This window comes from Carettochelys insculpta, chromosome 7 (assembly GCF_033958435.1).
Source record: "Carettochelys insculpta isolate YL-2023 chromosome 7, ASM3395843v1, whole genome shotgun sequence".
NCBI classification, from domain to species: Eukaryota; Metazoa; Chordata; order Testudines; family Carettochelyidae; genus Carettochelys; species Carettochelys insculpta.
This window is the reverse complement of record NC_134143.1, coordinates 66,273,051-66,295,715: the sequence shown is the minus strand read 5'-3', so window position 1 is coordinate 66,295,715 and position 22,665 is coordinate 66,273,051. Positions and strand designations below refer to the sequence as shown.

General features: G+C 43.6%; 1 protein-coding gene across 6 annotated transcripts in view; it reads left to right on the top strand.

Moving 5' to 3' along the window:
* Positions 1-22,082, top strand: part of PDCD4 (programmed cell death 4) — a 33,969-nt gene extending 11,887 nt beyond the window's left edge. For all 6 annotated transcript variants that reach the window (XM_074999188.1, XM_074999190.1, XM_074999189.1 and 3 more), the window contains 10 exons: positions 4,090-4,389; positions 5,385-5,479; positions 10,009-10,119; positions 10,350-10,571; positions 11,423-11,520; positions 14,101-14,215; positions 14,864-14,971; positions 16,807-16,917; positions 17,886-18,025; positions 21,397-22,082. In XM_074999188.1, coding sequence (XP_074855289.1) covers positions 4,090-4,389; positions 5,385-5,479; positions 10,009-10,119; positions 10,350-10,571; positions 11,423-11,520; positions 14,101-14,215; positions 14,864-14,971; positions 16,807-16,917; positions 17,886-18,025; positions 21,397-21,457 — 1,361 coding nt within the window. In that variant the 3' untranslated portion in view covers positions 21,458-22,082. The remainder of the gene's footprint in view (positions 1-4,089; positions 4,390-5,384; positions 5,480-10,008; positions 10,120-10,349; positions 10,572-11,422; positions 11,521-14,100; positions 14,216-14,863; positions 14,972-16,806; positions 16,918-17,885; positions 18,026-21,396) is intronic.
* Positions 22,083-22,665: the final 583 nt, after the last annotated feature.

Sequence of the window (22,665 nt, the reverse complement as noted above, 5' to 3'; positions counted from 1 at the left end):
TACTTCACTTAAAAGCTATTGGTGAGAGACCTTGTCAAAGGGTTTCTGAAAGTCTAAGTACACTATATCCACTGGCTCACTCTTGTCCTCCACATGCTTCTTGCCTCAAAGAATGCTAATAGATCAGAGAAACACATTTTTTTTTTCACAAAAGCCTCTGTATTTCTACATTCATCCTGATCATAAAGTTAATATGGAAGATGATGAACTGGTTATACTTGCTCACTTAAGTAGCAAGTATAGTCTTATAGTATAGTAGAAGATAAGTATAGTAAAGATAAAGATAAGTATAGTAGCAAGTATAGTCTATGATGAACTGGTTATACTTGCTCACTTAAGTAGCAAGTAAAGTCTCAGGCTTTTTTTCATGCTAGAAAAAATGAACTAAGTTAATGGCATTAAATCCAGTGTAGGTGCACTTTAAGCAGATTAATCTTTGCCTAAACCATGCCTGGCTGGGTTTGATGTAAATCTCTCTTAGGTGTGTTACACAGAAGCACATGTTTGAGATGCAGAAACATAGGAAATACTGTTAGTGTCATACATTATGATAACACACTCATGTAAACATGATAACATTGTTCAGCAGATTACAACTTTTCCAGTGATAGCTTACACAGCAAAACTTTGCACATGATTTATTGCAGTGTGTAACAGTGGTTGCCATTATTTTTCTTCTTGGACTGAGCTGTTGACCGATAGATCTCCTTTTCTCTGGCGCTACTGGTGACCAACCCAGTCTTTGATCAGCAGAGCTGATTGCAGACTTCATGTAGAAAAGCTGCCAACTGCAAGTGTTGTGTATGTTCTTTTTGGATCCTACACTTTTTCTGTAGTGTCTGGATACGCTGACTCTCAAAGCACTTAAGAGCTGGTACAGTAGTTTGCTGCCAGGACAATCTGATTTCTTGCCCTAACTCTTACTTCTTCAGGTATAGTTCTTCTCAAGCCAGATTTGATCTTTTTTTTTTCTGACCCAGCTTCTCTGTACACCTGTCCTTAGAGTTCTTTTTCTTTCCAGGTATCTTCATGTATCCTCTTAGGGTGGGATCCAATCTGGGAAGCCAGCTGAAGACAATTATTATGTGCTTTCCATTTCTTGTATTTTCCCAGGGAAGAAAGTCTTTTCCAACCCTGTGAAAAAGTACAAAATTCAAGGTGGATTTCAGCACCAGGTGGCATGGTCACATGTCTTTGTAGGGCCAACAATAGTTTAGCTTTATAGGAAAGATATCTTACTATTTTTAAAATACCTTTTTAAAATTATTATACACACTGGGCTATTAAGTTCCTGAAGTACCACTAATGGCTTTAACTAGAAGTATTATATTAACAAACAGGTTTACACTTCATATTTCTAACTTTTCATACAAGAATGATCCATGCACACAAATAAAGTATACACATTTGGGGGTTACAAGATGTTCAGTGTGACAGGTTAGATGCCACGTTTTGTATAAAACATATCAATATTCAAAAACATTTCCCTAAAAATATAAAGGCAGAGTGTCACAATTACCATCAACCTGTAAGTCAGGTCTTTGTTGCTGGCATGCTAAGAAACATCCAAGTGTGTACTCTTGCAGTTTGCTCTTGCTTATGAGTGTTGCGGCAAGTGATGCTCCAAGAATTTTACTTAGACAATGGATGTGTTTTAATGGTTCTAGAAACATTGCAAACTAAAGTAGTTTTTTTGCTTGTTTACACAACCACTTTACTTGGTTTATTTGTAAATTGCTCATTTAGTTGCCTTTCAGTTACCCACGCATATACGTCTTCTTTAGCTTGTGATTTATGTAGAGGAGCAAGGGGGAGCTTTATTTCCCGTCAGCAAATTGACCCAGAATTGCTTGTCTCTTTGAGAGAGAGAGAGAGAGAGAGAGAGAGAGTGTGTGTGTGTGTGTGTTGTTTCCACTATTTGGAAAATAAAATAAAAAAGTAATAAGAGCTTATTATCTGGCATTCCTGGTTCCCCAGGGATGCCAGATAATAAAATGTGCAAGTTGGTAGAGCTGGGGCCAGCAGCTGGCCCTGCTTTGTCTTCTACTTCCAGCCAGGCTGTGGGCATCCAGCCTTGGACAGGACACTGGCCCTGTGGCATTGAATGTGCCAGTTATCTGAATGCCGGATAACCAGGCTTTTCTGTATATTGTTTATGCAAATAATTTTTCCTTCATTTTCCAAAAATGCAGAAGTTTGTATTAATGACATAGAGCTGGTGGATAAACAACACTTGCAGTCTTTCTACCTTTTGCTAGAACAAATTGAGGAGGTAGGTGCGTGCTGGGTGTGGGCTGATGGTAAGAGGTGAATTGCATAGAAGGAAGGGCAGGGGGCTGGGAGATATGGAGGGGAAGGGAAGAGGTGGTCGGGCTGAAGGTATGGGGTGGGGTGGAGAGGTGAGGGCAGGGGTTTGGGCCTGGGGGGCTCAGGACGGGGGTTTGGGTGAGGATTGGGTGGTGGAAACTCAGGGTACAGTTTTTGGTGTGAGTGGGGAGAACTGGGTAGGGGGTGGGGGTGTGAATGTCACACAGAAGGGGTTTGGGGTGGGGGCACCTTAGGGCATGGAAGAAGTATGGTAGAGTGAGGGCTGGGGAAATGAGAGTTTGGGGGGGGAGGTTTAGAAGCAGTGCTGGGCAGTGGGGGTGAGCTGTGGTTGGGAGTGGGAGTGGAGGAGTGTAGGGACTGGGAAGGTGGGTTTGATGTGCGTAGGAGGTCAGGGGTCAGAGCAGGTGCTGGAAGGCTGTAGGGTAAGGGCAGTGGGGGCTCAGAGCAGAGATTTGGCAGGGGGGCTGCAGAGCGGGGGATTTACAGCAGACATTTCAGGTGACTTACTGGGGGGTGGCCACTGTGGCAAGGTGGAGCTGGTCTCTGGGGGCCAGGACTGTGCCACCCAGCCCTGGCATCTCCTTGTGGGAGTCTGGGTTGTGGTTCCTGGCTCAGGAGGAGAGGAAGGGAGCCGGGCTGCAGTTTCTAACTTAGTCACAGCCCTGGCCCCGCAGGATTGGGAGTGCTGAGCCAGGGCTGTGGCTTTTTGCCCAGCCATGGCTCAGTGGAAGTGGAGTTGGGGTGGAGCCTGGACTGGGGCTTCAGTTTTTTTTTACCCCCTTGATCCCTGCCCAGCAGTGTGGGGGTGGGAGAGGGCTGGGGCTGGAGTTAAGGCTGTGGAGCTTGCCCAGCCCCAGCTCGGGAGTGAGCGGAACTGTGGGTTCCCCCGTCCCATGCCCAGTCTTGCAGAGCTGGGGCTGAGGCTTGTTTCCCAGCTACAGCCCTGGAAGAGCAGGTGAGCTGGGGCCATGGAAAAGAGCCATAGCCTGGCACAGTGGCTGTTTTTTCCAGCCCCAGGGAGAGTGGGGGATGGAGAGGAGGGGCTGGGGTGGTTTTCTCAGCCCCAGCATGAGTTTGGGCAGGGGAGGAGGAGGAAGCAAGGCTGGGGTTTGTGGCCATAGCCAGGGGGAGGGAATAATTGTTTGGAGGCATTGCTGGGGGGGGGCGGGATCAGTGCTTCACCTGTGTGGTGCTGTGGCCAAGCACCAGGGAGAGGAGCTTAAGGTAGAGGGGGACTTACCTCTCCAGCAGGGCAGAGAGCACTGTCTCCTCATGGCCACTCTTTTGCTGCTACAGCTGCTCCCAGTGGTCACTGTGCAGCATGGCTGTTCCCTTCGCTCACTCCCACCAGTGGTGAGTCTGAAGTATGTTGTCCATCCTGTTGGTGCACCTCCCTTTTCATGTTCTGGAAAATGCTGGGATTCAGGCATTTCCCACTTTCTAGGTGCAACTGAATCCTGACCTTAGTTTAAATTAGGGTAAGAGGAAGCTGCATACCACATTTCTTGGTCATATCCCTTATGGTTTAAGAGGAGTTATTGACACTCTAAAATATGTAGTAAATTATATCACTACACAGGCAATGGAAAAACAACAAATTTTGCCTTAAATAAAGTAATTGGCTCAGCAACTTTAAACCCAATAATTTTATATTACAGGTTTCTATTTTAAATGTAATCATGGTGGGTGTTTAGAATAACTTTTATGATAAATCTTGTTACCACTTGAAGCAGTTTTCTCTGTATCTTTTTTTCTTTTGAGAATTTGATCATCTAAGTGACACTCCATTTTCTGGTGATGATGAAAATGGTGGAAGTGAGGAAATAAAGGCTGAAGTCAATGGAAACTGGATACCAGCATCTTCCCTTAATGAAGCTAAAATTAATGCTAGAGCAAAGAGAAGGTTTAGGAAAAATTCTTCTCGAGATTCTGGGAGAGGAGACTCTGTCAGTGATAATGGAGAGGCAGTGAAAAGTGGACTCACTGAACCAACTAGCCCAAAGGGAAAATTTCTGGACAGACGATCCCGATCTGGAAAAGGAAGGGGACTACCGAAGAAAGGTTGGTGTAGCCTTCTGAGTAGGAGCTCTCCTTACAGGGTTTCATCTCAAGGCATGTCTTCTCTATTTGGATTCTGCCATTTCAGTAATGCTTTTTATAATGATTTTATGGGGATGGCCACATTGGGTATCCATCTTCAGTAGTGGATTGTGGTATACATGCTTACATGTATTATTCACTAGGCCAAGCACAATCAGCATCTTTCTTTGGGATACTACATTGTTATATCATCATTCAGGGGAGTCCAATCTGGGGAGGGCACCCCCTTAGGGTGGTGGGAATTTTCAAAAGAGGGGTGAAGCACAATCGGCTCCCTTCTCCCCATGGGGGCCCTTTGCTTCCTTCTCACAGCCTGTCAGCCCAACTGCTCTGTTCAGCACTGCCTGCTTCCCTGCCTTATATATATATATAAAGCACTCTCCATCTCATTACAATTTTGAAGTATGTTACTGTTTTTGTATGTATATTCACATTTATATACTGATTTAATAAAGCTTTTACATTCTACATATACTTATTTTCTAATACATGCTGAAAGGGATTTTTATTTCTTCATATGAACATAACTGAAATTTCCATTGGTTTGGATTTTATTAGACAGGTTGGGGGGCCTTGGCTAATTGCAGGGATGAAAGGAGGGTCTGACTTAAAAAGTTTGCTCACTCATTTTATAATGTGCAGTACGATCTACAGATCTCAAGGGTTATAATGGAGTTTATATCAGGGAGACTCCTTTTAAATTTAAGCATGGTTATTTCAACCTTTAGCACTCTTCATGTTGCTTATCGTTTCGTGACTCAATTGGTGCAAAGCCTAAGTGGCTGGGTGTGGAAAAATGGTATGAAAATATTGCTGCATATGCCAGAAAATATGAGGCTTGCATACACATGCCCAAATGAGGGATGATAATATGGAGGTATTTTGAACTCAATGTAGCGCATCCACCATAAGCTAGACTTTTGCCCCCCCACCCTCACTTTTGCATGTTTGGCCAGGTGGTGCAGGAGGTAAAGGTGTTTGGGGTACACCAGGGCAAGTGTATGATGTGGAAGAAGTGGACGTTAAAGATCCCAACTACGATGACGATCAGGTGAGCAAATGTTTTGCTTTATACAATGGAAGTCTGAGGTGGAAGTGGCCTTTTTATTCCTGGTAATTGATGTGACATTTTGTAAAGGCATGATCCTAAAGAGGTTAAACGTTCTGGCCCTGATACAGTGCATACTTATCATTAAGCATGTGAGTAGGCCCATTAACTGGAAAAGATAGTAATGGTAACAGCTGATGTAGATTCCATTATTTTTATTGGATAGTTGGGGTTATGTTTTCCAGTATGCGTTATTTTGCACTTGTCAACATTGAATTTCATGTGCCATTTTGTTGTCCATTTTACCCATGGTTTACTTCCCATTTAACTATCTTGAGTTGTTTTGTATCATTTGCAAATTATGTCACCTCACCATTTTACCCTTTTTCCAGTTCATTTGTGAATATGTTGAATAGGACAGGTCCCAGTAAGACCCCTGGGGGACACCACTAAGTTATCTTTCTCCATTCTGAAAATTAACCATTTATTCCTACCCTGTGTTCCTTATCTTTTAACCAGTTACTCATGCACAAGAGGACCTCACAAACAAACTTTCTTAGACATATAGTAGATGAATACTAAATATTTCAGGTCTTTGAAGGATTTCAGACAAGAGTACAGCTTGCAGTTTTTTTAGCTCCTTCTTCAGTTGCTCTATATACAGTCTCCAGTTGGTAGGGGGGAAAAACCGGTCATGTGTTCCTGTCTTTGGTATTTGGGTATGAACCAAGATAAAATCCATTTCAGGGTGGAACACTGTGTTTTTTGATGTAGTGGTACACATCAAATCTAGGAAATCAGCTTGCTGTTCTCATTTGAAAATAAAACATAGTTCTTCGCTTGATTTGTTCTTGTGCATTCCAAGTTGGATGTGCGCTGGCTCGTGCCCAGGTGCCAGAAGCTTTTTGCCCTAACCATAGTGTTGGTGCGGTGCCCCCTGGAGTGGTCCCTGTATGGCGACCAATATATGCACCGCCCACCCCACCCCTGGCTCAGTTCCTTCTTGCCACACTGTCAGTTGCTGGAGATCTCTCTTCTTCTGTGATTCCGGCTGGTAGCCATCACTTGTGAATTAGTTAGTAATTGTTAGTGTAAATTGTTGTAAATAGTTTAGATATTTACAAGGGATAAGTAACTAGTTTTCAGTTAGTTATTAGTGAGCTGAGGCGGGACTTTAAACCCTCTTGGCATTTCTGTAAGGCATTCAAACCTAGGACTCCAAAGGACAGAGAGCAACATTTGAAAGTCCTACTAATGGAAGTGGCCTTGCACCCAGACATTTCCACTTTGGAAGCTAAGAGTGGCGCATTGTCGGTGCAGAGCGCTCCAGCACTGTCAGTGCCATCAGAAGACTCCCAGCATCGGGACCAGGGGTCAGAGCTTGGCACTACAAGGCAACTAAGAAGCTGGTCACCAGTGCGTCGCAAGTAAAAGAGGCGAGAACAGGGCTGGTCCCCTGAAAGGGTCAAGCACCAAGAACCCTCCAAGGTGTCTGCCAGATCAACCATGAGTTGGGTCATGAAGTATGGGCGTGGACGGCAGCATGAGGCGGGAGCCTGTGCTCTCCGAGGCTGCACTCGGTGCCAGAGGCGTTCATTGTGGCACGGGGCCTGTTAAGATAACGGTGCTGGGACTGACACCACGTCGGGAGACCTTACCACCACCAGAGGGACCATCCCAGGCGCAGGCACCAACGCAGACCACTGGGCAGGAGTCATCTTTTATGGCACCTTTGCAGTTCCTGGCACTGGACCAGCCTCCACAAGGCAGACCTACGGTGAACCCGTTCAGTATGCCTTATCACATGGCACAAGGGAGACAGGAGCCTGCACAAACCACGGGCCCATGGTGCTGACCTGGTCATCAGCATCAGAGTCGGAGTCAGTCTGACTCTTATTTCTCCTGCTTAGTCTGTAGTGTGAGCACGAGATCGTCGCGCCACAGCAGATGTCGGCACTGGAGTTGTTGCCCTGTGGATGAGGGTTGGCAGGCATCCTCTCAAAGCACACTCACATGGCCCTTTTGGACCCGTGAGCAGTCCATGAAATGGAAGGGCAGGCTGTGGGACTCCCTACTAGGGCACCTGGCACTCCCCAGGTGCTGAGGACGGCACTGTTGGTGTCATTGGGGTGCTTCTGCCAGAACAATCACTAGGGCTGACCCTGTTGGAGGCTCCTGTGGCGAGCTCAGCACTAGCATCGGCACTGTCACAGATGGCATTGACTCAACTTGGGCACCGCGCTTGCAGGCACCAGCGGTAACGGCACCGGCAGGCCTGGTGCCATCCCAGGTGCTGAACTACCCTGATGTGCCCATAATGCAGCCCACATTTTTATCAGACGCTGTACCCCAGGCACTGAGCGCAGTATCGCAGACCAGTTACAGAAGAGGAAACTGTCTTATTTGGTGGCTGAAGTCAGAAGATCTTACAGTGAGGTTGACACCACTGCCCACACAGCATTTGAGAATTTACGGGAGGTGTATTTTGACAACTAAAAAGAGAACTAATGGTATAAGGTAGGAACTGCTTTATCTGGGCCCTCTAAAATAGTCCATAGCAGCTTGCTGAGACCTGAAAGTAGACAGTTCAAACCTAGGGCACTGGCCAATATTTTAAGAGCCCCCAAACATTAGGGTGCATTTCCTAGGGGACCATAGAGGGGATATTCAGGGGGGTGCAACAGTGCCAGCCCCCAATGGTTGTGGGGAGAATGGGACAGGAACATTACTCAGCCTCATTCAACCCCATCTCTGTCTCAGCCCCATCATTGGACCCAGCCATGGCTTCTTTCCCCTGTCTGCATGCACTCTTGGGATTGGAAGAGGGGGTTGTAGGTGGGCAGAGAAGGCATGACTTGAAATTTGAGGACCACTGGCCTAGGATGTGCATATAAACATGTAGAGCCTTACATGAATAGAAAGTTTGTATCAACAAAAAAATGAACCACAGATGTCCACATCCACATCTGTAGGTCTCTGTAAATGTCCATCCTAAAGTGTGGCTTTCCCTTCCGCTGCTTTAAACTGAGTGAGTCACAAAAAGTTCTAGACTCAGTAAAAAACAAACCAAACCAAAGCAGCTGCTTCTCCCCGCCCCCACACACTCCCCCCCCAACAAAAAAAAAATGCTAACCAAACAAACCACATTTAAAAAACCAAGCTGAGCTTGCTGCTACTCAGATCATGATGAACACCCCAGCATTTTTTTTTTTAAATCATAAGCACCAGTTTCTCATTATCTTCCCTGTTTGGCATCATCATGATACACCTTTTGCTGAAGCTGCGCTCTTTTCAGTCATGCCTTCTGACCCCATCTGCTAGCTCTCCTATACAGGGAGGCTGCTGAACTACCCTGAACTACAAATGAGTACTGTATTCAGTGTGCAGCACAGACTGCGTCATGGTGGTGTTTGGTGCAGCATATTAAGATATCTGTTTTTCCTGTCATCCAGACATCATGGCTGGGTCTACGCGAGCCCTTTCTTTTCTTATCTGGTGTTAGGAAGAAGAGCTTTCAAAAACTGGGGGGACTCCTTTCGGAAGGTCCTGTCTCCACGGGCGGCATGCGATTCGAAAAGCCGCACTTTTGAATAGCTGCAGCCGCCATTATGCTAGTGAGGTGCTGCATATTCATTGCAGTGCCTCACTAGCATCTTTCGAACCTGCTCATTAACATGCCCCTTTCGAAAGGAAGGGGCTCATGTAGGCACAGGGCATCTGTTAAGGAATTGTCTGTCCATCCCATTCCTTTCACACACTCATTCTTGCACCCCTAACTCATCTACTTACCTCTAAATATTTGCAGGTCATTCTGTGAGAAGTGGGGAACTGAGGAATATGGAGGAAGACAGACTATGCTGGAGTTCTGGTTCTTAGGCCTATACTTGCCTGTAAGGTCAGGCTGCCCAATGGCCAATTGCTGCATGATGGTTTCCATTTCAGTGAGTGCCTCTAACTCACTTTATCAAACATCCTGAAAATTAAATGACAAGTCCTTTTCCTCATTCACACTTCTTACATGTTAGTGGCTCTCTAGCCAGGTAACTGCTTGAGAAGAGGAAAAACAGGCTGCTGCTTTGTTGGGGAGGAGAGGGTGTCTTGTGGGGAAAGATGCAAGTTGTCTGGTTAAACTTAGGAGTTCTGCAGGTGCACTTGTTTTTTGCCTTCCTGCAGAGCTGGATGTGAAGTTGTCACCTTCCTTTCCACGTATGATAAACAAAAACTCTTATTTTGAACAGTATGGTGCCAAAAGAATCCTAGTTGCTTACAGTGTTGGAAGTTATAATGTTGCTTGAAAGTAAATTCAGCTTTTATATTTTGGGGAAATTTATTTTTCAGGCTGGAACTAATGGGTTTCCACACAGTGGTTACAAAGGCATAATGCACTCATTGTTGATAGCAGTCCTGGCTGCCAGTACAAAATAATTAATTATTTAGATTGCATTTAAGTTTGGCAATAAAGTGAGCAGGAGACAGATGCAGCATCTGGTTTTTCCTCACCCCTCATGCCCACACCTCTTTTCTTTACACAGAACTGTGTCTATGAAACTGTAGTTCCACCTTTGGATGAAAGAGCTTTTGAGAAAACTTTAACACCAATCTTACAGGAATACTTTGAACATGGAGATACTAATGAAGTTGTGGTATGTCTTACGGTTTGCATTTTTAAAAGTATCATACATGGGAAATCATAGCCAATTACAAATGAGATTATGGAGGTACTAATATGGAAATGCATAGTTCAGGCATCCAGATAATCTTCCCTCTACTGCTGTGATTATTTGAAAACTGTTTATTAAACCTTTATGCTCTTTTGTAAAATTTTTAACATTCTTACTAAAATTTTAATATATTTTCTTCAAATCTTTCTTAGGACATGCTGAGGGATTTAAATCTTGGTGAAATGAAATACAGTGTACCTGTGTTGGCTGTGTCATTGTCATTAGAGGGGAAAGCTAGTCACAGAGAAATGACATCTAAGCTCCTCTCAGACCTTTGTAGGACAGTAGTGAGCACAAGTGATATGGAGAAATCATTTGATATGCTACTTAAAGAACTACCTGAATTAGTGTTGGATTCTCCCAGAGCACCTCAGGTATACTAAAGCCTTGTTGCACTGGATCTTTGTCTTTAACTGCCATGGCTAATGTTGTTCAGTTAAACTGCTTCATGAAATAAGGTGTAATGTGTTTTAAAGAGTTTAGTGGCATTATCATTTGTATTCTGTAGCTCCCTTCTGTCATTTGCCAAAGGTTTCCTGTCTGCTCTCTCACGATTCTGGTCTCTCTCTCCCTCCTCTGGCTCTGGCAATATGAAATGTACCAATTACTGCAATTTGGTAAGCAGCACCCTGGGCATCAGTGTATACTTTCTCAAGACTGATACATACATCTGTTGGTGGTTTGCTGTTGGCACAGCAGTCCTTTCTTCAGCGTTGGATCCAGTTCCAAAGCCCCGTCTTCCTTCAAAGTACATCCACCTGTAGTGAAACTCCCATAGGCCGATATTCAAAGAAGGAGAAGTTATCTGTTCAGTGCATTAGTTGGAGTTCTTCAAGAAGTGTGTCCTTATTTGTGCTCCACCACCTGCCTCCCTTCCCCTCTGCTACATAGTTTTTATCTTGTGGGACCTCACGGTAGACAAGGAGCTGAGGGGTTCTTGCCTACACAGCTCCATATAGCCTTGATACAGGGCTTGAGGATGACAAGCTTGTGACTGGATCATAAGGGTACTTCTACTGAAAATCTCAGATCAAAGAATCCTAGTGACGTGGAGCACCTGAAATGAAGCGCACACAGGGCCATACCTCTTGAATAATTCCAGCTAATTCCTAAGTTGAATAACCTCCCTGCTTTACAAACAAAACATAAATAAGGATACAAGTTAAACTGTCTACGTAGAAATCATGGAATTCAGTGTCTCAAAAATATTTCTCTTCCATTGCAGTTAGTGGGCCAATTCATTGCTAGGGCTGTTGGAGACGGGATTTTATGTAGTACTTACATAGACAGCTACAAAGGTACTGTGGATTGTGTCCAGGCTCGGTAAGTGATTGCTCTTTCTAATTAGCATGTATAGTGCAGTTTTGAAAAATCTTAGGCAAGCAAACCTGTAATTTTGTACTTTTAAAATAAAGTAGGTGTGGCACTCTGTTCTACCATAAAAACAAGTCTATAACAAAACAGCCAGCAAACTCAAAGGGAGCACCCCCCCCAACACACACACACACACACACACACACACACACACACACACACACACACACACACACACACACACACACACACACACACACACACACACACACACACACACACACAGCCAAAAAATAATCCCACCTCAAACTTTTATGCCGAGAGATACTAAATACTTTATCAAATTCAGTCTGTAGTACATAGTTGAATCTGCGTAACTTGGCAATAAACTAAACTTGACTAGCATTTTTGAAATGCTGAAGTCTTACAGTTTAACCTTTCCCCAGCCACTTGAGAAGAGCTCATTAACTCCATATTTAAGAGAAATTCTGATGGAATCAGAAACTGTTAGATAGGGTTCTCTTTAAAAAAGACTTCATATGATCAGTAGGTAAATACAGCGTCAGGAGAAGCAACATACTGATTTTATGAAATAAACAATTAGACCTTTTTTGCTTCTTGCTTTGTGAAGGTTTAACGTTCTTCGAGCAGCACTTTTTCAGACTTTGTCATCCTATGTGGATAAGAGGACTATATTTCAGAGACAAAACTGTTTTAAAGGAGAAGCCCATGTGCCAGGTGTCAGTAGGAAAGAGGGTGTGAATCAGATTTTGGGTACATAATTTTTTTTGTACGATGTTGACCTTTCATGCTTGACTTTCAGAGGTATTGAATACCCATAGCTTCCACTAATGTCAGTGCTGTTGGTACTTGGTATCTCTAAAAACTAGGCTACTGTTTAGGTTGCCTAACTTTAGGGACCCAAGTGTGAAAACATTGTTTTCCTATTATGCAAATCCTTTGTGGCTGAAAGATTTTTACCCTAATGTTTAAGTATCCATACATTTACTATGGCCATCTCCACTTCTGAGACAGTTTACTTCTCACCTCATCTAGCCTCTCCAAGTAGTGAATATTATGTCCATAATATAGCTATGACCATCCTGAACAAATGGCTGAGTACTCTTGCTTGTGTAAGAATGTGGTAGCCAATTGGGATCTAGAATTTTTCTTACCTAAGTCGTCCTAGAGGGGTGGCAAGCTCTTATAGTTCTCCTGTTTCTTTAGAAACTCTGTATTTGGTGTTCCTCTGCTGAAACACCATTTTGTCTTCAGACCTAAGGACTTTGAGAACTCTTTAAGGGTGTAAACATTCTGTAAGGTAAAGGCACTCTAAGTTTAGCAATAGGTTTGGAGCCTTAAATTACTAAGCAAATGAAGGGCCTTGAGAGACCCCAATTCTACTCTAGAAGGAATACAACATACTTTTCAAGTGGGCAGAGCAGGAGCAGGCAAGGTATGGCCCACAGGCCAGATCTAGCTTACCAAGCCTTTTTCATACAGCCTGTGGCTGTGGAGGTGGGGGACTGCTGGTGTTGCCCCTGCCCCCAGCAGAGTCTCTTAGTTCCCATTGGCTGGTTTCACATACTGTCACCCACCCCAGTAAAATCTCTCAGCTCCTATTGGACGGAAACCAGCCAATGGGAGCTGAGAGATTTTGCTGGGGGCAGGGCAGTGCAGCGCAGCACAATTTTTCAGCTCCCATTGACCATTTCTCTACTGTGAGAGTGCTGCTGTCCAGGAACTGCTTAGGTAAGTGCCTCCTGGCCAGAGCCTGCCTCTGGCACTGCACCTCACCTCCCTTTCAGGCCCTGCACCTACTCTTACACCTCTCTCCAAGGCTTACATTCTTTCCCACACCCATACTCTCCCACCCCCCGAAAACTGCATCCCAGTACACCCCAAATCACAACCTCCTCCTTCCACCAAACTACTTCTCGACCCTGCACCCCAGTCCCTTACCCCAAGCTCCCTTCTTCACCCAACCTTGAGCCCACACCCAACAGTCTCTTGACCACTTACCAAAATCTTGGAATGGCCCCCGATCAAAAATTATTGCACACCCCTGGAGTAGGGGAACATCTGATGTCTTGTCTTGTCTTGTCTTGAAAATTCCAGTAGGTAGCTACTACTGTGTGATCTGTCTCTGTTAGAATATAGCTGAAGCAAGGGAGTTGGTAGGGAAGAGATCATGAGAAAGCTTCATTCCAGGCATCAAGGTGGACCTTGCATTCCAGGGTCTTCTGAACTACTCCAATATGTGAGCACCTCTCCTGAGGAGGATGGCATCTGTGATGATGTGTATCTGTCATGTTGCCATGAAACAAGGGGTAACTTTCTTGGAGTTTCTTGCTAGTCTTTTATTGTGGGAAATTATTACTAGCTGTGTAGAAGGAGCTAGTTATTCTGTCCTCTTGTGTCAAATGAGAGAAGTATATTAGATGATCTGGATGATGATGATGAAATTAGGAACATAGCCTGGCCCACAGAACCAAATCTTGACCTAGAGAACAAGAAGTTTCCCTTATCTTCCACTAAGTCTCTAGTGAGTTTATTAGAATAATTTCGTAACAAACCTTTGCTTTGTAGAGCTGCACTGGACCGAGCTACTGTGATGTTGAGTATGACAAAAGGTGGAAAGCGTATAGACAGCGTATGGGGATCAGGCGGTGGCCAGCAATCTGTAAAACATCTTGTTAAAGAGGTAGCTAATTTATAGGAAATATGTCTCGTGGAGGAGAGACGAACAGGGAGTGCGTGTGCGTGTGTGTGTCAACGCTCATGCTGATTGACTTGGGAGGGAGGAGAGAGATGCGTCAACCCCACATCTAAACAGTGTTTTGCTGTTTTTGAAATGTGTATTATAAAGTAACACTGTTGACCACTGACTGAAAAGGATGTTTGTCCTCTATAGGCTTGTTTGGTACTTGATTTTTGAGGTTGCAAACCTGCCTTAGTTCAAGGATGACAGTGCAACCATAAATAACAAAAATGTGGGTGAGGGGAAGATTTGAAGGAAAGAAAAATTATTTTGATCTTAGCCATGTTAAGCTTGAGTGGCTCCTGGACATTATCAAACATTATTTCTAATTATGGGCTGCACATTAAACATCTCATGAAAACACTGCATGCTTTGAATTAGAGCTTGATTTAAGTGTTTAATGTCATACTGTCTGTATAGTTAGACATAACTTCTCAATTTAAGATGTGTATTTATTAAAATACTAGTTGCAGTTTGGAAAGAAGGTTTTTAAATGCATGTCACTAGCTTGTTGCTGGTCTCCACAGCAGAGTCATCAGATTAATTGTAAGATTTTAAACTATACCTATTTTTTTTTAATAAATCCAATAGATTGATATGTTGCTGAAGGAGTACCTACTTTCTGGAGATGTATCAGAAGCTGAGCGTTGCCTTCAGGAACTAGAAGTGCCCCATTTTCACCACGAACTTGTATATGAAGTAAGATGGAAACCAGATGACTCCTTTTATTTTTGTAACTTTTTTTTTTTTATTGTGGATAATGAGAGACTCTAGGTTTTATTTCAGTGTGGATGTGTAAGTAATGTAACTGGAATCTGAAGTTCAGCTCCTGTACATTAATGTTATCAGATATCCAGATTCTGTAAGTACAGTGTATTACACTTGTGCACAGGTGAACTATTGTCTTCAGGAAGATGTAAATTTAATCTATTACGAGAATGAGGCACTAACTCTGTTTTGTACTGAAAAAGCCATTTTAGAGTTGTCTGCTATGGAATAACAGCGAGAAACTCAGGCTTCAGTTCTGTAGCTTGTTAAAACTAGACTTTCGTGTTGGTAGTGCTGTGAGCTATTACACAAGGTTTCAGCAGATGGATTGCTCTTTTAATAGGTCTTTATCAATTCCGTTAGGCTATACCAGTGTTTCCCAAATGTTGTTCCGCAGAACCTCAGGGTTCCATGAAGTGAAAATTGTTCTGCGGCTCCCTGCCCTCTCACCACTGAAACAGTAGAACTAGATTTCATTGATTTAATGGCGAGCAGGGTGGCAGGAGGGATCCGGCCATTAAATCAACTGAATTTATTCCATTATTTCAGCTGTAGCAGGGCAGGGAGCCACTTCTGGTGAAGGGGGTCTTTGGCCATGAAAACATGCTCCAAAAAATCTGCTAGTCTATAAGATGCCACGGGACTTCTCATTGTTTTCACTTGCCCCACTGCACTGGTGGACACACCTCACTGGTGGGTGCAGCTCAGCTCACCCCTGCCAGCGTAACACCTCCAGGTCAACCTTCCTTCTGCTGGGTGCATTTGATCACCTGGTGTAGGCTTCCCAGCCAGTGCCATGGATGCGTTGGTTAGTCCTGGGGGGCCAGTTTGAGGCTGAGGTGGGTTAATCCTAGGGATATGGGGGTGGGTTTCAGGCTGAGAGGGGTTAAGTCTGTGGATGGGGTGGCACAGGTTTGGGGCTCGGAGGAATTAAGCCTGGGGATGGGAGGGCCAGGTTTGCAGGCTGGGAAGTAAAGCTTGGGGATAGGGGGTGGATTTGAGGGCTGAGGCAGGTAAAACCTGGAGATGGGGACAGGTTTGGGGATCAAGGGGGGTAGAGCCTGGGAATGAGGTACTGCAAAATTCTTTTCAGTTTAAAAGTGTTCCATGGCTAAATAACATTGGGAAACACTGGGCTGTACAGTCAGTGCTTCATCAGTGGAGGATTGCTCGCTGTAGTATACTCACTACTATTTTGTCTAACCTGTTTTTAAGGCCCCGAGAGAAGAACAGTAGAAGAAAGTCCCTCCTACTTGAGAGCTTATTACACAGTGTAATACTGCTTTTTCTCAGAACATTTTTGCTGATCTTGAACCTAAATATTTTCACTCTTATAAATTAACTCCGTTCTCAAGAAGCTCCTTTTGTCTTGGTGTTTACACTCATTAAATGCACGTAAATTTTAATTCTTATTTCATCATACTGCTGTTAACTGATGCCTGACAACTGAGTCATGTGATTCAGAGTACCTCTCGAAAGAGTCCAGAAAGCTCTGGTTCTCACTTTCCTCTTGACTTGGCGGAGGCTGTAATATTATGGTAACATCTTTGTTTTCGTGCTTTTTACCCTTACTCAAAGAACTTTTCCACCATAGGCTTTGTTGTTGTTATATGGTGGTATACTTACATTATGTGTGCGTGTGGTAAATACACATTTCTCCATGAGGAAACTTTACAACTCTGTTTGCAGCATTCACTTTTCATTGTTTGTAAGATGTACTCTGGGCACTGGCTTTTAGGTGAACACTCCCTCTCGCTTTATTTTAGGCAATTGTCATGGTTTTAGAATCAACTGGAGAAACTACTTTTAAAATGATGCTTGATTTGTTGAAGTCCCTGTGGACATCTACTGTCATTACTCTGGACCAAATGAAAAGAGTAAGTGTATGTTTCCAAAATACTGGAATAGGAATTCATAAAAAATTGTGTTTTGAAGTATCATTCCTGTTTTATACCTTCCCTTATACCATGGATTGTGATCAATGGTAATGCTATGGTCCTGTGACTGCACCTGTTACCAAAAACACAGCAATATATGTTATGTATCAGATGAGTACCAATGAGCTTTAACAGTGTTGTCTTATAGAACTGCAACTTGAGAATAATTTAAAATATGTTCTAATAACGAGGAAGCTTTGAGATATCTTACTGAATAATGCAGTTTAATTACTAAAAATGTAAATATTTCATAATATTGCAATATAAAATAGGGATGTTCTTATGGAGCCTGACAAGCCATTCTTATTTAGGTCTACTTGATTTTAAAAAAATTACTTTTTTGAGTATAAAAACAAAATAATTTAGTTATAGCTGAATAAAATTGTGTTTCTGCTATAAGGCGTGGAAAAATGCCATCATATAGCTGTTGTTTTACCCTCACTGGGAACCAGTCCATCTCTTCCCTATCCCAATGCCCCTCCCCCCAAGTAAGGGAAGTGTTTGTGTTAGGAACATATTATTCAATTGCTTGAGCTAGTTTGTTGGGGAGATGACCCGCTCTCTGCTCAGTGATGGGAGGAATAGTGAAAACTCCAGAAACTGCTCCCTCTCTGATGTTGCTGCTTACGAGACTGTGCTGTGTACAGGCAAGTTAGCATGCCCAGTCAGGTCCTTTTGATTTTTGGGATATTTAAAAGTCAGTTCATCTAACTGAGTAAGTAGTTACAATTAGGTATACTGTGTTCTATAGCATGCTGGTAACTTGCAGCCAAGGTGTTGTAGATTCCAGGAAATTATTTTCAGTACTTTTAAAAAGTTAATAAATTATTATAATCCCTTCACATTATGAAAGGGTAACTTTTCTTGTAGCAAAATATGACTTCATTACCCTCACTCTGCTATTGCAGGGTTATGAACGAGTTTACCGTGAAATTCCAGATATTAACCTGGATGTGCCACATTCATACTCGATGCTTGAGCGGTTTGTAGAGGAATGCTTTCAGGCTGGAATCATTTCTAAACCACTGAGAGACCTCTGTCCTTCAAGGTACTTTTCATATAATTATAACGAGGGCTGATAGGTTACTTTTGCCTGAAGTTTCCCATTATGGGTATGTCTAAATACCAGGGATTTGTCGACAGAAGCTTTTGTCGACATCATGTCCAGACTGCCAAGTGGATCACGAGACCAATTCGTTCCATCATCCAGAGCGGCCAGACTGTACCACCACTCTATCAGCAAAACAGCCAACCAGAAGCACAGCAGACAGGGGTGCCTGGTGTCCCAGAAGCCCTGTCTGTCAACAAACGTTCCCTGGAATGTCCAGACCAACTTTCTGTTGACAGATCTCTGTGGGGTGTGGGGCACAGCTGTCGACTTACCGTCAACGGAATACATTGGGAATCTGGACACTCGGCAGGTTTTGCCAACAAAACCCTCTGGTGTAGACAAACCCTATAAAATCCCGTCATCAGATGCTTACAGCTTCGGCAAACTTTAAGCATTTAGACTGAAACTTTCGATGCTGGGTGTCTGCATCAGGCTGAATTATTTGGAAAGTATTAGCCACAAGGGTGGTGCAGTTGCTGAAAATGAACCTCTGAAATAATACAGCGTTTGGTCAGTGTTGTGTTTTGTTTTTGTTTTTTTTTTAAAAAGGCAACTTTTTTTTTTGGAAAGCTCTAGATCTCCCATTCTTTGGAGCAGAAATTCAAATTTTAGCTGGAAATCAGGGTTGTCTACCCACAGAAATTTTGTTTATGGAAAAAATGGGAAAAGTTTATGGACAGACAACTTTTTATACTACATTAAGATGACAGACATGGTCAAAAGTGAAAAGTAATCATTGTCATTCATACATCACAAGAACAATATGCTGTTTAACTCACTTTCAGTTAGTTGGTCATGTTGCCAATGTACTGATGCTAACTCGTCAGGATAATGTAGATCAGGGGTTCCCAAACTTTTCAGCATCATGCCCCCTCTTTTGATTTTTGAGAAGCCTTCACACAACCCCCACCTCTTCTTTACCATCATCCAACCTCCTTTTAAAAAAAATTCAAAACACTTGATACAAAAATGTTATTTAAAAGTAAGCACAAATAGTTTTCTTTGGCCCCTTGAGAGTGCCTGGTGCAGCCCCAGCTGGCCAACTACCTGAGTCATGTGCCAGCTGCCTGCTCACCTGAGACCTGCGCTGCCAGAGCCACCTGCCTGAGTCTCACACCACTGGGCCCAGCTGCCCACTCATGTACCAGCTGCCTGCTTCAGCTGCATGCCAGCCACCTGCCCAAACCCCAAGTTGTCTGAGCCAGCCACCCGCTTGAGCCCTGCACTACTGGAGTCACCTGCCTGCCCGCCAGCCCGAGCATCACACTGCAGGACCCAGCCACCCGTCAGCCCAAGCTGCCTGAGCCCTGCAATGCCGAGGCCAGCTGGCCAAGCTTTGTGAATCCTGCAGGCTGGCTAGCCACCTGAGCCCTGCAAGCTGCCAGCCTGAGTCCCTCCCCTCCCACAAAGCCAGGCACCACCAGCCCCCTGCTCTTACGCCATCCCCCTTACCCGACCCAGGCATCCCAGCCCCACATCTAATCCCATCCTTCTCCCTCACCCCCATCTCACACTCATTCATCTTTGTATGTGGGTCTTTCCCAGCTGCCTGCTTTTTATAGTGGCTGCATCGGGTCACCCATGTAAAATGGCAGGGGCTGAGAGCCAGAAGCAAATGCCAGCTCTTTCTTTGGGTGGGGGGAATGACGGGAGGGGCTGGGTTGCCCCTCACCCCCCCCACAGAATTTCTTCATGCCTCCCCGGAGGGGGCATGCCCCTCAGTTTGGGAAACCATGATGTAGATAACATCATCACATGATTCATGTTACATTGCCTCACCCATTGAGCTAAACAAACAATTAAAATACTTTATTTTTAAAGGTCCTTTTTCATTTGAAAACTAGGTTTCTTACACAGAAGTTATCTTCCTAATGTCAGTAAGCTCAGTCTGTAAAATCTGAGTGAGTTTACAGTAGTGTCTCAATGTACAGGAGGGTGGTGTTCCCACGCACCCTCACTTAACTTGAATTTCACGTAAGTCAGGGGGGCTTTTTTACCATGGTGCAACACACCTTCTGCAGCAGGAGAAGCAGCAGGAAGGTGGTTCTGGGGAGGGGTCAGTTGGGGAGGATTAAGCTTGGCAGTGGGTTGGGGCCATCGGCGTGGGGCAGGGGGGGTTAAGCCTGCGGTGGGTTAGGGCTGTGCGGGGGGCGTGGAGTTGAGCTGGAGCTGCAGGTGGGGGGGGTGGTCGAACTGGGGCGGGGGTGGGGGTTTGAGCTAAAGCCATACGCAGGGATGGTGAGCCAGGCTGCAGGGGTTGAACGGGGCTGGGGAAGTTGGAACCGAGGTGAGGGGGGGGCGTTAAGCTGGAGCTGTGAACAGGGTGGTGAGCTAGCGGTGGGTTTGAACCGGCCTTGGGGGTGGTTGAGCTGGAGCCACACATGAGGGGTGGTGAGCCAGAACCAGAGCCAGGTGCGGGAGTGGTGTGTGAACCAGAGCCACGTGTGGGTAGTGAGCCAGGGTGTGAATTGGAGATGCGCAAGGCTGGGGTGTTGAGCCAGGGCTGGGGGGGGCAGGATTTTGAGTTGCGCTTAACTCGTAATTGTGCATTTTGGGGGTTTACTGTATTCTCGTCCCAGATAGAGTCAGCATCCATAAATTAGGAACTTAAAATTATCCTTTTTTCTGTTCTTTGAGGATTAAATCCATTAGATTATATACCGACATTACTACCTATGTTTTTTTTAAATCATTAAAATTAAAGCTCCATTATACTTCAGCTCTAGTGACTGTATGTAGCAGCAGTATCAAAATAGCTTTTTTGCAATGTTTAACTAAACCTTTCCCCTCCCCAGATTGTCTGCAGAGCACTTTGAGATCTGTAATTGGAAGGCTTTATAAAATGTGCAGAGGATTATAACTTTCTATCCTAAAGATTATTCCTCCCACTTAGGCTTGAGGCCAAGGACAGGACAGTGTGGGCAAGAATGCTTTGCATGAGTTTGTGCTATTCCTGCTCTTTGGCTAAATAGAGCTGCATTATCATGGTTGTCACGCTAGCACCTTTCTCTTAAAACTCCACATGAGTGTTAGACCCGGAGAGGGGGAGAGAAATATTATGCCTATGAAAAAGCTTGAGACAAATTTTGAGAAGTCTATTATAAATGTGTTGTTCTGTTGAGAATATTCAGACTAATTCATGTGGCCTTTTCATGTGTTAATTTCTTGATTAGGCAATATTGCCATTTCCATGTTACTCCCAGAACCAGTGAAGTGGTGCATGGGATCGCTCTAAGCGATGATAAATAAGAAAAGACTGTTGACACTAATGTGTCATTTATAATCAGGTATTTTGTTTTTCCTTGCAGGGGGAGGAAGCGCTTTGTAAGTGAAGGAGATGGAGGTCGTCTTAAGCTAGAGAGCTACTGAGTACAGGAACCAACTCTTGCAGCCTTAGATGTTTAAAAGAAAAAATATATATTTATCTAAATTGTAAGAGATGCTTAGCACAGTTTATATATATTTTTTTTTAGAAGCGCGTGTTTTGGGTACAAATCATTTCTGAAGTAATTTTGTAAACTTATATTCAGGGAAAAAAATGCTTTCTCTGGGCATATAGTAGAACAGAACAAACCACATTTCAGTGGCGGTGCCTTCAAATAATCTATCGTTTATAAGTGCCATATGTTTATGACCTAATCATTCCATGTTCTGCATTGACATCTGACTGCCACTCCTTTCCTTCAAGGACAGTGTTTTTGTAGTAAAATCACTGGTTTATGCAAAGCTTTACTATAGGAGTCAAGTTAAGCTGCTGTAACCTCATTTTGGCTGTTGCTGTTGAAATGCTGTGCTTTGGGAAGAAAAATGGTTATTTCTTCAAAGAATCTAAAAAATTGATTGGCCATAAAATGTATTATCTTTTCCAGGGAATGCACTGTTTGTCTTTAAGACTCATGCGGTAAAGGTGGCTGGAACATCTGTTTTTCTACAAAACTCAAAAAAACAAAGTGTTCTGGTAGAATGTATTACAAAATAAATTTTTGTAAAGTTACTCTTTTTTCCTTTTTTTTATATAAGCAGTTTTGCAAAGTTCTTTAGGTCCTTTGCAGATAATCTTTGAACCAGGTGCCAATAAAATACATGGTCTAAAAGTACCATTTTGTGTAGTATTATGCAGAGGATTAATGAATAACTAAACTGAAAGGGACATTTAGACAAAGACTTCACTGAAAATGGGTTTAACTTATGCAATCACATCTTTTCCCTCCATATTGTTAACTGTGCAATTAATGCATTTTTTTTAAACCCCAAAATTTCAGTTCATAGTTGCTGCCAGGAATGCAATTACCTCAGTTATAACGTACGCTTTTCCAAAATTAACTTATGCAAGTCGCTGACATCCTATTTATTCAGGCTTTTGAAGCTAGTAGTCGCTCCAGATTTATATTTACTGTTTCACTCTTCTTTCAAAATTGCTTCAGAATAGAAACAAAAAAGCAGTCATGTAGCACTTTAAAGACTAACAGAGTAATTTATTAGGTGGTGAAGCTTTTACGGGACAGACTCACTTCTTCAGATCATAGCCTTACCAGAACAGACTCAATATATAAAGCACAGAGGTCCAAAAATTGGTA